Source organism: Durio zibethinus, chromosome 24 (assembly GCF_047325235.1).
Source record: "Durio zibethinus cultivar Kanyao isolate XHJ-2024 chromosome 24, ASM4732523v1, whole genome shotgun sequence".
NCBI classification, from domain to species: Eukaryota; Viridiplantae; Streptophyta; class Magnoliopsida; order Malvales; family Malvaceae; genus Durio; species Durio zibethinus.
Genome location: NC_143185.1, coordinates 21,188,398 through 21,203,539, shown reverse-complemented (window position 1 = coordinate 21,203,539; position 15,142 = coordinate 21,188,398). Strand labels below are relative to the sequence as shown.

Genomic DNA, 15,142 nt, shown 5'->3' with positions numbered 1-15,142 from the left:
ACGAAAAAGTTAATTCCTCGATAAAATTTATTGAAAAAAATGGACAATCCCATTCCCACCTCCCTCATCTATTTGAATCTTATTAGTTACTTGTCAGTCATCATAAAAAATGAGATTAAAGCTAAATCAAAATTGAATTAAAGCTCATCAAAACCGATTTCTCATTATAAAAGTTTAAAAGAGAACAAAAATGAAATGGGGGGTTTTATTATTGGGAATATTGGTTCAAATTTAATAAGAGATTTATTTGGGATTTGTTAGATATTACTGGATGGACAAAAAGACTTGTAAAAGAAGAATTTCAAGAGAAATATGATTCTTAATAGGTAAGTTTGATTTATAATAGAATAATTCTAAAAAGAAATGGATTCTTAATAGGCAAGTTTGACTTATATGAGAAGAATTTTAAGAGGAAAGAGATTCTTAATTGGCAAGTTTATATAGTTATAAATAGGTGAAGTCTCTACAGGGTTAGGTATGAGAAAAAGATGTAAAAGAGTTGTAAGATTTTGTGGGATAGACAACTCATAGAAATATTAGGGCTCTACGTCTTATATGTTTGTTTGTTAGTGGACTAGAGGAGACTGAGAGGGTCCACATAGGTATGATGTATGGGAGCATATGGGTATGTGTTTGTATTCCCTCATGTTGAAAGGGTGCACAAGGGTTTGGGTTGAGAATACTTCATAGGATTAAAGTAGATTGAAGATTGAGAGTGTCTTATAAGTATTGATTGTTGAGTGAGGTTGATGATTTGATTTATGTTTGTAATTCTCTACAATTAGTAGATCTTGTTTCTCATCTGTTGATGTAGGTTAGTTGGACCGAACCACGTTAAATTATTGTCTCTTGTGTGTTTGATTTATTGTTTGATTTTACTTTCGTTGATGTGATTGGATTAGAGGCTTTTAGCTCAACAAATGATATCAGAGCTGTGGTGTTCCCTAACAAGTTGTATTAGAGCTGATGGTTCAAGACATGAGAAGAGTTGACAGTTTGAGATATGGGAAGAGCTTGGTTTGAGACATAGAAAAAAATAAGCTTAGAGGAGCTCGATTCAATAAAAGAGTTCGAGTTTAAGTTTTGAGGATTGAAGATCAGTTTGTATGAAGTATGAAGTATGGAGACACATAAGAGAAGATGAGTGTGAGACTTTCATTGTAGGTGGAGCCAAGCATGTTTAGTATGAAAACAGATGATTGATGGAATTTGAGTTAAGGTGGAGATTATTGGGAATATTTGACTCAAATCCCATAAGAAATTTGTTTGAGATTTGTTTGAGATTTGTTTGATATTTATTAGATATTGCTGGATGGACAAAAAGACTTGCAAAAGAAGAATTCTAAGAGAAAGAAGATTCTAAATAAGTAAGTTTGATTTGCAAAAGAAGAATTCTAAAAAGAAATGGATTCTTAATAGTCAAGTTTGACTTACATGAGAAGAATTCTAAGAGGAAATGAATTCTTAATGGGTAAGTTTATATAGTTATAAATATGTGAAGTCTCTACAGGGTTAGGTAGAAAAAGATATAAAAGAGTTAGGATTTTGTGGGATAGACACCCTATGAAATATTGGGGCTCTACGTCTTATGGGTTTGTATGTTTGTTTGTTAGTGGACTAGAAAAGACTGATATGGTCCATATAAGTATGATGTATGGGAGTATATGAGTATATGTTTGTGTTTGGTTACGTTGAAAGGGTGTATAAGGGTGCGAGTTTGTGTTTATTTGGGTTAAGAATACTTCATAGGACTAGAGGAGATTGAGAATATCTTATGAGTATTGATTGTTGAGTGAGATTGATAATTTGATGTATGTTTGTAATTCTTTATAACTAGTGGATCTTGTTTCTCATCTGTGGATATAGATCAGTTGGACCGAATCACGTTAAATTATTGTATCTTGTGTGTTTGATTTATTGTTTGATTTCGCTTCCATTGATATGATTGAATTTGAGGCTTTTAGCCCAACAAATGATATCAGAGCTGTGATGTTCTCTAACATTTGTCTTTTTCGTTTTCCTTCTATATGATAGTGTATCAAAATTTATTTTTTTGGGTTCATATGAGTTGGAGAACGGAGCCGTTTGCCATGAAAGAGTGCAACATTGCACTTGAATACCTTGCATTTTATCTTTAAAGAACTTGCCACTATTAGTCCGGTACTCACCATGGCAAAGAAACGGAAAAGAACACGCATTCATTAGATCGGGAAATATAAGTCGTATATTTAACCGTTTGCCTTTTCTACGGAACCGTGACGGTGGAATCGAGACCACTAGAGGCCAGTTCAGGATAACTGCTAAAGATTATCCTCCCTTGGGACAACATTGCCCTTCTCGCCATTTTTTGAATTACATGATATCCTCCATCCTTACAAAAACTACGCAACCTGTCTCTCTGGTGTCGCCTTCAACTAAAATTCAGTAGAAGTACGAGGCTTATTCTTCACTTCACCAAAGTCTTATCAGTTCACACCAGTCCTGGATTTACAAATTATGTTCACAGCTTTTAACAGGAGTTTTGTTTGCGCTTGCAAAAGGAAGTTCAACCCTTTGTTTTAACTTTTATATAAGACTTTTCAACTTTTTTTTTTTTAAACGAAAAAAATGTTCAATTAAGGAAACATTTAAAACATCCAAAACAAGCAGAGAATATCTAGACAAAAATCTATATGTTTTGTTTTTCTAATAGATCAAATTCTATAGTTGATTCCTGTATTGTTAATCGATCAAATCATTCAAAGAACAATGGTTTTATAATAAAAAATCTGTATCTTTTTAATGGAATCAAACCTAGCTGGCAATCTTATTATACTCATAATCACTACTATAAATAACCTTACTCATGCTTTGCACTAAAAAAAATGAAAACCTCAACATAATTAATTAGTGAGCTACAACATTCTACCTAAATCTATAGTTAACTTTAGTTGTGTCCCGACCCTAATGCTTTAGCAAACTGGAATCCAATCCCCACAGATTTCAGCATATAACTTATTACATCATTGTTAAAGTTGCCATTGTAAGCTCAATTAAGCAGACACAGTCATTCAGAAAACACAAACTCTTAAAGCTTAACTTATTTCTAGAATTAAGGCTGTCAGCAATTAAAATTGAGTAATTGTTTTAATATTTTTACATCAAATTCTAGCTTTTCAAGAGAAATTTATTCAATATACTAGCAAACTTCTAGCTGTTTGAATAACTTTAAGATTTCACATCTGAGTGTTATATAAAGAGAGCATGATTTTCTGGCCATTGGGATACTTGGGCCCCAACCAACTGAATCAGAAACCCACTTAATGACCAACCGTCGGATCTATTTCGCAAGTTTAAAAAGCCCAAAGTCCAAAAAGAAATATCGTTTTTGTTTTCCCTTTGGGAATAGTCTTTATTTCCCCTGATTCCCTCCCTCACAACCAGCTTAGATAACAAAAATCCTTTGCTTCTTCGCTCGCAAAACCAACTCCTCAAACCACCCTTTTACTTCGATTCTTCTCAGCAGAATCCCTCCTCGATATAAAAGCGAGAACCTAAGCTTCACTTTCTTCAACTTTCTCTTTAAGCCAAACCTTCTCGTCTCCTTCGCGTTCTTCTTCTTTTTCCTTGCTGTCATATATATAATTCTTCTCCCTTGAACGTAGTTAATTTGTTCTAATGGCAGCGTCAAAAGTCCACCCGAATTACTTGAAAGAGATTGAAAAGGCTCGCCGAGACCTTCGTGCTCTCATCTATAGCAAAAACTGCGCTCCCATCATGCTTCGTTTGGCGTAAGCATATCTTTCGATCTGTTACGAAATAGTACCAAAGGGAAATAAAGTTTTTAAACCTTACTATAACTTAATGGTGTTTTTATTGTTTTGAAGGTGGCATGACGCTGGAACTTACGATGCTAAAACGGAGACAGGAGGACCAAATGGCTCTATCAGACAAGATCACGAGTTAAATCACAGTGCAAATAATGGTCTGAGAATAGCCGTTGAACTTTGTGGTCGGACTCAGAAATCAAATTTTTGACCTATCCATGTAGTGTTTTTTTTCTCCTGACGTATTAATTAATATCTTTTAACTGTATAAATTTCTCGTTCTGCTTAAATATCAGAAGAAGTAAAGGCGAGGCATCGGGAAATTACATATGCCGACCTTTACCAGGTATTTTAATTCGTTTATATATATTGTATTCTTTAATTATGTCCAAACATACACAACCTTCAGCTTTTAGATTTGGGATTTGCAGCTTGCTGGAGTTGTTGCAGTTGAGGTTACGGGAGGTCCTACTATTGACTTTGTTCCAGGCAGGAAGGTATATATTGTTCATGAAAGTTACTAATCATCCAATCCTATTAATTAGTACTTGTAGTTCTTAGCAACCTCTTTTGGCTCTCTGAATATATCAGGATTCATTGGAATCCCCTGAAGAAGGGCGCCTTCCGGATGCCAAGCAAGGTTTCTAATTACTTTCAATGCTTTGGTTGACATTTACCTTTAACTATATACTTTTGCCTTTTCTGATTCGGTTTAATTTGTTGCAGGTGCTCGACATTTGAGGGACATCTTTTATCGGATGGGTCTATCTGACAAGGACATTGTGGCTTTATCTGGGGGCCATACGTTGGTACTTCCTCCATGCAATAAGAATCTAGCAAAAGCTCTTGTATAGAATAAAGTAGTAGTTAAAACTAAAAATTTTCTGTTATTGGTTCTCTAGGGAAGAGCACATCCTGAAAGATCAGGTTTTGAGGGTGCTTGGACAAAGGAACCTTTGAAGTTTGACAATTCATACTTCAAGTAAGCCGTTAATAAAAACCTTGGCAAGTTTTAATATGATTAACTTGTTTTGAGTAGAATAAATATAGTACTGACACACCAAGATTTTGTAATGTGTATATTCAGCTAATGCTATACTGTAATCAGGGAGCTCCTGAAGGAGTCAGACTCAGATCTATTGAAACTTCCTACTGACAAGGCTCTTGTCGATGATCCTAAGTTCCGCTACTATGTCCAGCTCTATGCAAAGGTATGATTGGCTTGATATTTGTTCACAATATTGCTCAAAGTAATTGCATCTCCCACTTGAAATTGAATTAGAATCTTACTTGTTCCATTGTCTGTTAATCACAAGGAATTGATATATATATATATATATATATATTTCTCTTTTAAATGGCAGGATGAGGATGCTTTCTTTAGAGATTATGCAGCGTCCCACAAGAAACTCTCTGAGCTAGGCTTTATTTCACCTTCAAGTTTAACTATGAAGGTAGCTGTGGGAGTCGTTGCTGTAGCCATGGCAATCCTCCTCACTCGTTGCTCACGGGAAATTCACAAGTGAAAGTCCTTACGAAGGCAAATAGATTTCATCTGTAAAACATAGACCTACAATTCCAAATTGGAAATTGTAGATACAAGTATTGTGATTCTTCATTCAACTGATACGTCAATCAGACTAGTTCATAGACTTAATAACTAAGAGATGTGATTCTTCCCTTCTTTTCTTACCAAATCTCAAGTTTCAGCATCCACAGTTGCTTTTCTTTTTCCCCCTTAAAATGCACAAAGGAGATTGATATTCCAATCGCCATATCAAGACAATGAATGCACAAATTGGGCCATCCCTGTGGGTGATTTGGTTTTAATTTGCCGTGCCTTCTGAATATCTGGCAGGAAAAGGAGGAAATATAGGAGGAAAAGGAAGCAGGATAAAAGTTGTGGTGGAGTGCTGAAGTGAATTTATTATTATTTTGATGGATGTGGATGCGCCTTGTTGAGAGGCAAACATAAAATGTGAACAATGCATAAGAACTGCCACCCCTCATTCTACCGGAATAGTGAGTGAAGGAGATTGGAGAACAAGTTCATCTCCAACCTAAGAATACAACTTAAGAAATTAAATTAGTTAAGACGGTTAAAAAGATTAGACTAAGTCAGGCTCTACGACTCAAAGAAAGAGTAATGTCTTGGAAAACCTTAAGCCTCTTGTCAATTTTCTTTGGAAAGATCCTTGGGGTGCTGGTCCCAACCCCATTCCCTGGTTCATTTGTTGGGCCTAGAACTGCAGCAATGATAGCCTCTTCAAAGTCTTGGCTATCGGGTAATAAATCTGCCAATTTGTCTCCTTTCTCTTCAGATGAAGGAGAGAGCCTTCTTGCCTTAATCTCTGGTTTTTCCGGTTCTGCAGAAAAAGGCCTTGTGTAGTCTTCCATTTCATTCACTCTCATAGAGCTAGCAGAGTTTCCGGACCTTGTTCTTTTGAGGGTCTCATGCAATTGATTCCCAGCTGGATCTTTTACAACAGGATCCTTCACGAATCTTGATGAATAGAACGGTGGTGCATCAATATTTAGAGAATTTCCGAAAGGAAAAGCAACCATCTGATTTGTCATTATATTCGAATTGATGTTCTCATCAGCAAAATCATCATGTGATTTGACTGCATTTGCGGTTGGTAAGCTGATAGGATCCTTGCAAGGCTGGGGCTGCCAAATTGATGAAGAACCAAGGAAGGCGTCAAAGAGCCGACTCTGTTCAATCCGGTCCCCTACCTTGTTCATCATCTCAGACTCAAGGTCCTTAAGCATCTGCTGCGCCCTCTCATAGGCCTTGAGATGGGAATCTACCCCTCTTGGTCCATCCGCGACCGCTGGTTTCACTCTTCGCAAAGTTTCTTTAGCCTTAGTAATTCTACCTTGCTTCATCAAACAAATACCCAGATTACACATCTTGTTATTATCTGGAGCAATTGAAAGTGCCCGGCGAAAGCATCTTCTGCTTCAATATAGTTGTTCTGCTGCATCAATGCCCATCCCAAGTTTCCCTGAAAAAGAAAAAGAAAATTCTTAAATGCATGTATCCATTTAAAGTTTATACGTTTATTATATAAAAACCAAGGATGAGAAGACTGTTTTACCAGCAACCGAGTTGCTTCTTGCTCCACAGAGACCTGAAATTTCTTTCCCTGAGACCTGGCTGTCTTGGTGCGCTTCCCATTGAAAGCCAGCCCTTGTTGAATCATATACAATTTGTGCTTCAATAATGCTATTTGGTCATCCAATCTTCCACATCTCTGTATAATTAAAATAACCAATAAAACAAGTCAGCCATCTGTTAAGATCAAAACAATTTGATGCGATTATTAATTTTACAGTTCTGATTCTTCTGAACAGACCTTGTAGAGATCCAACAAAATGTTATCAAGAGACTCCTGGGCTTGATCTGAGCATCTACTACGCAATGACTTGATAGCTTCAATGGCTTCCTCTGCTCTATTTTGTTGCTTCATGACAATGGCCATATCTTTCAAGGCACTATCCACCCTATCACCTGCATTAATGGCTGCCCAAAACAAAGGAATCGCCCTCTCCGGATCTTTATCTACCAACTGAGCCAATACAAACCCATAAAAGAAACATAAATACAAACAATAAAAAGAACAATTTTAGTATTTTACAACCAATTTCAAAGCTACCGAGTTGCTTACTTGAACATTCTTGGCTCTAACATATGGAGTGTCACCGATTGGGACTTTGTGGATGGCATGGAAGGACTCAGACCGAGTTCTTGAAACCCCGAGAGGCTTCGCCGGAGAAGTAGGGGCCGACTTAGAAGGCCTGAATCCAGGAGGAGCATTCCACATGTCTTGCAACATCTTCGAAAACACAGTTTTCTATTTCTTTTCTTTGTTTTTTTTTGCAGTGATGTCAAAGATGAAGAAAGAGAGGGCCTTTAGAGAGAAGAGTGAAGATTGTGTGAGGAAGAATCGATGTGATTTAGAGAGGTTTTAGGAGAAAAGATTTGAAATTTTCGACCGTTGAGGTTACCGTTTTACGTACTAGCCGTTGGGTAATAGTGGACTATTTAGTAATTTACTTAGCGAAATAAGGGAAGATATATTATTCTCTCTTTTTTTACCCATAATTTCAGCTTATTTATAGTTATGACCTGTGAATAAAAGAATTATTGCATTCATACCCTCTAAATGCTTAGGGAATGTGGCCAAAAAAATGCTTTGGGAGTTGGGATCTCCACAAATTCACAAAAAATTACACAAATTCAGATTTTATGGTTAGGAAATTTTAATTGCATGGAAATTGGATTCAAAAATTTTATATTAAATAATTAGATTAAGATTTTTTTTGAAGTAGTAATATTAGGATATTTAAAAATCATACATTTTTTTAGTATTTTTGAATGCTTTAATTCGCCTTTATCAGAAAAAAAAAAACTTTTATGAAAAAAGTAAAAAAAAAAAAAAAAGATAAAGAGTTTAAGAAAGAAAGTAAATATTTTTAACATTTTGGTTATCCAAGTACAAAGGTTTTCATGGGTGAGCGGGTCGGGCTTCCATATGAGATTTGTAGCGTTGGGCTTTAGTCAAGCTCTATCCAGCTCTAATAAAGAAGTCAAGTTGAACTAGACTGAGGTCAGGCTGGAAGTTTATAACCCAAATTCGCTTGAATTGAAACCTAAATGGGCTGGAGCCTTTCAGGAGACAAGCAAAAGGGCTTGCTTGACAGATTGAGTGGGTCAAGCTAGACTTGTACGATAACCCAATTTCGTTTTGTAGGCCTGACGTGACACCCAAGTGGGAGCCTAGTAATTTCCTAGCTCCCAAGCCAGGCCGAGGGGCGTAGAATGGCATATAAGCAGGGGAAATTCCTTTGTTTGAAATTGAATACTCAAATTTTAGAAATTCAAGTAGTTTTCATAGCAGCTACATCATTCATATCCTCTAAAAGGAGACGAAGAACCATAGATTTTTTTCTTTCTCAAATCCTCTGCTACAATAGTAATACTAATTTTATAATATCTTAATTTTACATTGAGATAATTTAAGATTTTATTATGATATATAAATATTAAGATTTAAATTCAAATTTGTAAAATATTTTTTGTGAGGTAAAATCATAACATCTTTGACTTAAAATGAACAATATATCATAGGTTTGGTATGAATATTCTTAAATGGTATTAAAACGATCACTAGTAGAACGGAAGCTAAGTACTACACATTGAGAGTTACATCTAGAATTTTAATGTCTAGTGTGATCCTATGATCTGTGTATGCTTTGCGTTAGGCTTGTTTAATATTTGATGTGATTCAGTAGATTTGTGTGTTTTGTGTTGAGCTTGATAAGAATATCAAGTTATAATGAAAGAGTTTGTAATACCTCAATCTCACATCAAGATAATTTGAGATTCTATTATGATATATATGTTGAAATTTAAATCGAAACTTATGAGGTATTTTTTGTGAGACAAAACAATGAGACTTTCGGGTTAAAGCGAACAATACCTCATAGGTTGGGTGTGAGTCTCCATAAATTTTTGTAATACCCCAATCCCATATCAAGATAATATGAAGTTTTGCTATAATATATATGTAGAGATCTAAATTTAAATTTGTGAGATATCTTTTTGTGGGATATAACTGTGAGATTTTTGGGTTAAAACAAACAATACCTCCTAAATTACGTGTGAATTTTCACAAATTTTTTGTAATACCCCAATCGCATATCGGAATAATTTGAAGTTTTGCTATGATATACATTTAAAGATCTAAATTTAAACTTGGGAGACATTTTTTGCGAGAGAAAACTATGAGACTTTTGAGTAAAAATGGATAATATCTCGTAGGTTGAGTATGTGTCTCCACAAATGATATCAAAGTAATCACCAGACTAAAGTTAAGTGCTACATTGTAAGAGTCATATCTAAAATCTTACAGGAGTTAAATGCTACATGATATGATCTTGTAATTAGTGTATACTTTATGTCGAGATAATTTAAAATTTTGTTATGATATATATGTAAAGATCTAAATTTAAATATATAAAATATTTTTTATAAGATATAATTGTAAAACTTTTAAGTTAAAATGTATAATACATCCTAAGTTAAATGTGAGTAAATTAATAGTTGCTTACGTTATTTTTAACCAAACTCAGCTAGGCATGGACCAAAATTTTGGTACAATTGACAGTGATGGCGTTTAAAAATCGTCCCACGTAGCAGGCATGTTGTTACAGAGCGATGTGGCTTTGTTAAATTTCATATGTTTTGCATGTTTTATTTTGTAATTACAATGCATGCAAGTGGCCGGGTGGATGAAGGTTCGCCTTCGCCCACAAAACTTCCTGTTTTACCAACTTACATTAAGCAGCATTGAATGACTTGGACACTGTCGTACTAGAAATCCTGCTGCTTCTTTAACTAGACTGCACCAACCACATCCATCTCCTTTACTCCAATATCTAGCATAGCAAAAGCAATCCACCCTCTTTGCCAAATCCCCACCAAGCTATAAAAAATCATTGCCAAAATTAGTGCAAAGTCTATTGTTGTTAGCAGGACTAAATGGGCAGGTCCCCTTGTTGTGAGAAAGGTCACACAAACAAAGGAGCATGGACTAGAGAAGAAGATGAGCGTCTCATAGCTTACATCCAAGCCCATGGAGAAGGTTGTTGGAGATCCCTCCCAAAAGCTGCTGGCCTTCTCCGTTGTGGTAAGAGTTGCCGTCTTCGATGGATTAACTATCTGCGCCCTGATGTTAAGCGGGGTAATTTTACTGATGAAGAAGATGAACTCATCATCAAGCTACATAGCCTCCTTGGTAACAAGTAAGTCTCGGAAATCTCTTGATTTATTTCTCCATCTCTGTTAACTGAGATGGTAAATTAGTTATTTCTTTTTGTTTCTGCGTTAAGGTGGTCAATAATAGCAGCAAGGCTACCTGGAAGAACAGATAATGATATCAAGAATCACTGGAATACCCACATAAAGAGGAAGCTATTGAGCAGAGGTATTGACCCCTTAACGCATCGACCAATCAATGAACAAACTGCTATTCACAGCACAGATAAGGTCTTATCTACTAAAGTTCTAAGAGAAGCTGTGAAGACCAATAATGAGCTTACTTGCATAAACCACAGCAACCCAGAAGGAGAAAAGTATCCAGAATTGAATCTTGAGCTGCGGATAAGTCCTCCTTCTTCACACCCATCTCAGATAGTGGAGAAAAGAGACAGAAGAGTCACTTGTTTCTACTGTAGTTTGGGACTACGAAACGGCAAGGGGTGCACTTCTGGGGCAGTAGAAGTAGAACATCTGAGTTTTTGTGCTTGACGAATGGCGTTTTGGATTACAGAAGGTTGGGGTTGAATTGAGAAGTTATGTACACAGTACATGAATTGATAGCAAAATCGATACTGGTAATTTATGTGTTTAAATTTCTCTAATTCCCCTCTGGTTTGTATATTTACAAAATCTACTTGACTAGTTTTATAATTTTGTTTTCTGGCCAGTGACTTGTTTTATAATGGAACACTCGAAGCTTTATGAACTGACAATAGTTCAGTGAAGATTTAGGAATGTTTGTCCACATATTCAAATCTTTGATAAAATCTATTTTCCGAGGGATTATTGACTGTTTCTCGACAATCATTTTTTTTTCATCTGGAAAAAAAAGGACCGGTGTAGATTAATGAACAACTTTGGAAGATGGAAGGAGAAAGTAACAGGGACCCGGAGGAGTCGGTAACCTATCTCAGTCATGCATAAAAGAAGAGCGAGAACAGGAGTGAAAGCGAGAGCCGGAGAGAGAAAGAGAGAGGCCATGCCAATTGCCAACTTCACAATATTCATTGCTAGTTTGATACCATCTTACACAGATCTACCTACCAAACAATTATTGTGCCGGCTGCTGACTGCGTACAAAAACAAAACTGGATTCGTGAAACTTGTCTGTGCTATGTTGTTTGCCTCTCTTCCTTATCCAACACCTCAGCAAAATGCTGACAAAATAGCCTAACTATAATCAATCTGGACTTAGCTTTATCAGCGGTTACATGTCCCTTGAAAAGAAGGGATGTTATCTATCTATTCAAGTGATAAAACAGATGCTGTTACGTTTCCGTATGTAACGCTAACTAGGGGCCCGTTGGGAAAAAAGTTGGCTTCGTTGAACCATGACCATATGCTTTGTGCATGGATGAGACAGGCAGAGCAATTAACCTTTGTCAAAACAGAAACTTACAGCCGCTTGCCAAAAGTCAAAGAGGTTTGGAGGATAAAAAATTGAGCAAAAATCTTGAATGTTAGACCAAAGGGCTTCCCTATAGCAAGTCTATTCCTTCCTGGCTTGATTTGCTGGTGCTTAAAAACTTTAGCTACCGTTTCTTTCCCCAGGAATGACAACCTCGGAGTGATTGAGACTGGCAGCTAGACCATGTAACCTGAAAAAACCCCCCCTTAATTTCTTCCTGCTGATGTTGTGTTACGTGTTTCTGTGACTAACATAGAACATCATGGTTGATATTAATTCTAGAAGGAGGTTCGTGCTCCAATGAACCTACATAGTAGGTTACCATGGACAAAGGTCACAAGTTAGGTAAGGCAACGTGGATTGAGAAAATTCTGCAATTCACAAGATGTCTTTTCATCTTCAATTTTTAATTCTCATCATTTAGTTTATTTCATAACATGCAGTCGAAACCAGCAATAGAATTTAGTTATCAAGATGATATCATGATTGTTTCGTTAAGGTTTATACAAAAACAAATTCATGAGAGATGACACACACGAGCTTCATTGCATTTTGCCCAGAAAAAGATTTATCTGGTCAGATTAAGCATTAAATGATGATGGTACTGATGATGTCATGATATGTGGTGAGACCACAATTTTCAAGCAAAAACTACCTTGTGATGCAGGATAAAGAGAACAAACAATAAAATGGAAGGATTTTGTAAATTTGAACTAATAAATAAGCAAGTCACGATGCAAAATACCCATATCAAACAAACTAAACAATCCCCAATAACATCTTTAGAACATCCTAAATTGCACTAAATTGCACTAAGCATCTACTACAGCAAGGGGCGTGTAGCCGCTGCAATGCGAGAAACATCCAGAACATCAAGCATTCTTAATGCCACTTAAAGTTATATCGAAATCACGCTCAGTCGCCTCCTTTATCAGCTTTATCAGCTTTTTTATCAAGCCTTGCTGTACCTGAGCTTGATGACTCGCCCATTGCATCAGGAGAAGCAGCAGCTTGGGATGAAGCTCTCTTCAGAGAAGTTGGCAGCCCTGATATTTCCTAAACCAGGGGAAAAAACTACTGTCAATTATCTAGACCTGAATTATGGCAGCCCTGACATTTCCTAAACAAGGGTAAAAAACAACTCTCCATGAGGATTGAACTCTTCATAAACAGGACAGGAGAGTTCACATCATCTGACGGCATGGTATCACATGCAGCCATTCTAAAATGCCATTGCAAAAGCATATAATAGAGCCAAAAAGAGATAAAATTGTAACCCTTTTTTCCAAATTACCTTCATCAAATGCAGCCTCAGGTCACAAGGACGAACTTGGTTTCCAATGCATGCCATTGCAAATTTTGAATATTGAAATAGTACATCAGCAGCAGCTTGCTTTTTCTCTTCAATCTGACAAAATTGATACGATAAGAAAGAGAATGAAGTAGGTCAACAGCTTTATGTTAAGGAGGAGAATAACAATCTTGAGTCCAGATCATTTAGCATCAGTTACTATGTAAGAGAGATCAAAAGCAACTGAAACAGTAAACTGAAATTATTCCAACTTTGATAAGGTTGTGATAAGAAAACATGAAGGAGAACAAAAAACTTGCATGCCGATTTTGTTTCGAAATGAATCAACCAGAGTCAATTAAGATTTAATCCTGAATTTATTGATCCATATGGATTTCAATTGCTATTCACATATTCCTATCTATTTCACAACGCAGGCTTAGATGATAGATCATCACACCCTGAGGGAACAATTCGGCATTTTGAACACCGTACCCTAGTGAACCCCATCCAGACTGCGGGGAAGAGATGTTCATGCAGCTATGCCTCTCAAAACAAGATATGGAAACCCACACATCAAAATCAAGTTCATAAATCCAGTATGCTTGAATTTTTTTTTTCCCAATCTCCTTGTTTCAACCTTGGTTGAGTCTCTTTCATTCATGTGATCAAACCTATGTTTCCACCGAGAAAGAAAATGAAATGAATTTGAAATGCTAAAAAAATGCCATAATCCACAAAATGTTAATAGAAAAATTACTCTGCCAACTTCTAACCTACACTGCCCCTCATCAGAAAAATGTCACAGAATAAGGAATTGCTAATGATTTTCACCTTCTAAACCAGGAACTCCAAATGCCCGGAAGAGCCAAGAAATTTTCAGCATCCGATCAAATTACATGCATGGTAATTGATTATCCATATATAGAAACGTTATAAAGAGATATATTAACCGGAAAATTTTGCAATTAAACGCAGTTATAAGAAGGAAAAATTGTTGACAAATAACAAAGGAGATTAAAAAAATTAAAGTAGGTAGACAGGGACAAGAAAGGGTATCAGAATCTCGTTGGTTTGTTTTTTTTTTTTCTTTTTCTGGGTAAGTAAATTTTCTTTAATCCAAAACTACTAACAACAAGAGATTTAAGGAATAAGGTTTGGTCCCATAGAAGGAAGAGACTCAGCAAAGGGTCGTATCAATCGGAAAGTTAATCACTTTATTATTATTAAATAAAAAAAGTAGGGGTAAAGAGAGATTGAAACGGGTAGTAAGTAGTACCTCGTAATCTTCTTTCATGCTTGTAGATTGCTTTGCCTTCTGGTTTCTTCTGCTTCTTGATTGCTTTGCATCTGATTTCTTTGCCTTCTGTGCCTTCTGGATTCTTCTGCTTCTTGTTTGAAAATCTTACGAATTTGTGAGATACAGTTCTTCTAAATTTAAGTCTACTCACAACCAGTGGTCTGTTAGCTCAGCTGGTTCGGTCGTACTAATAACGCGAAGGTCGCAGGTTCGAAACCTGCATGGGCCAAAATTTATGCTCTTGTCATTAACATTTTGGGCAGATTTCAAACCTTTCCACAGCCACGGACAATAATCCTTACAGGCTTAGAAGAAGATGGGTTTTGATAGCAGAGTTTTATTGCCCAAGCTAAAGTACAACAAACCCATAATCTCATTGATTTTGTTTATGAAAGACGTAATCTCAATTAATTGATCTTAACAAGCAAACAGAATCTTACTGTTTAATCTTTGCAAGCCTTTTGCATATTAAATGAATTGGTTGCTTTCTTTTTAGTGTCAAAACAATTTC

The 15,142-nt window shown here is 36.1% G+C and overlaps 2 protein-coding genes and 2 pseudogenes across 5 annotated transcripts; 2 read left to right on the top strand and 2 right to left on the bottom strand.

Moving 5' to 3' along the window:
* The first annotated feature begins 3,158 nt into the window (after positions 1 to 3,158).
* LOC111317254 (putative L-ascorbate peroxidase 3) lies at positions 3,159 to 5,519 on the top strand. The gene is made up of 9 exons (XM_022919701.2): positions 3,159 to 3,770; positions 3,867 to 3,991; positions 4,103 to 4,152; positions 4,238 to 4,303; positions 4,398 to 4,446; positions 4,533 to 4,615; positions 4,709 to 4,788; positions 4,915 to 5,017; positions 5,171 to 5,519. The coding sequence occupies exons 1-9, from the start codon at positions 3,658 to 3,660 to the stop codon at positions 5,330 to 5,332; spliced, it is 831 nt and encodes a 276-aa protein (XP_022775436.1). The 5' UTR covers positions 3,159 to 3,657; the 3' UTR covers positions 5,333 to 5,519.
* Positions 5,520 to 5,712: 193 nt separating this feature from the next.
* On the bottom strand, positions 5,713 to 8,160 carry LOC111317253 (protein POLLENLESS 3-LIKE 2-like; annotated as a pseudogene). The gene is made up of 4 exons (XR_016333333.1): positions 7,478 to 8,160; positions 7,166 to 7,378; positions 6,908 to 7,063; positions 5,713 to 6,814 (listed from the first exon to the last, which is right to left on the bottom strand). The product of XR_016333333.1 is annotated as a protein POLLENLESS 3-LIKE 2-like (transcript).
* Positions 8,161 to 9,959: 1,799 nt separating this feature from the next.
* On the top strand, positions 9,960 to 11,379 carry LOC111316264 (myb-related protein 308-like; annotated as a pseudogene). Its single transcript, XR_016333334.1, has 2 exons — positions 9,960 to 10,616; positions 10,704 to 11,379. The product of XR_016333334.1 is annotated as a myb-related protein 308-like (transcript).
* Positions 11,380 to 12,725: 1,346 nt separating this feature from the next.
* LOC111317252 (uncharacterized) lies at positions 12,726 to 14,848 on the bottom strand. Of its 2 annotated transcripts, none has more exons than XM_089753857.1 (3): positions 14,611 to 14,848; positions 13,335 to 13,448; positions 12,726 to 13,096 (listed from the first exon to the last, which is right to left on the bottom strand). In XM_089753857.1, exons 1-3 carry the CDS (start codon positions 14,626 to 14,628, stop codon positions 12,956 to 12,958), a joined length of 273 nt encoding a protein of 90 aa, XP_089609983.1. In that variant the 5' UTR covers positions 14,629 to 14,848; the 3' UTR covers positions 12,726 to 12,955. The 2 variants fall into 2 exon arrangements, with proteins under 2 accessions (XP_089609983.1, XP_089609984.1); XM_089753858.1 differs by lacking the exon at positions 14,611 to 14,848 and adding an exon at positions 13,827 to 14,000.
* Positions 14,849 to 15,142: the final 294 nt, after the last annotated feature.

What these genes read in the sequence shown, in the direction of transcription:
- LOC111317254 (XM_022919701.2), top strand. Translation starts at nt 3,658, where the DNA reads ATGGCAGCGTCAAAAGTCCACCCGAATTACTTGAAAGAGATTGAAAAG. An exon ending in AATAGCCGTTGAACTTTGTG is followed by an intron (nt 3,992 to 4,102) that starts GTCGGACTCAGA and finishes CTTAAATATCAG; the next exon opens with AAGAAGTAAAGGCGAGGCAT. An exon ending in CATATGCCGACCTTTACCAG is followed by an intron (nt 4,153 to 4,237) that starts GTATTTTAATTC and finishes TGGGATTTGCAG; the next exon opens with CTTGCTGGAGTTGTTGCAGT.
- LOC111317252 (XM_089753857.1), bottom strand. An exon ending in TGAGGCTGCATTTGATGAAG is followed by an intron (nt 13,097 to 13,334) that starts GTAATTTGGAAA and finishes CCCCTGGTTTAG; the next exon opens with GAAATATCAGGGCTGCCAAC.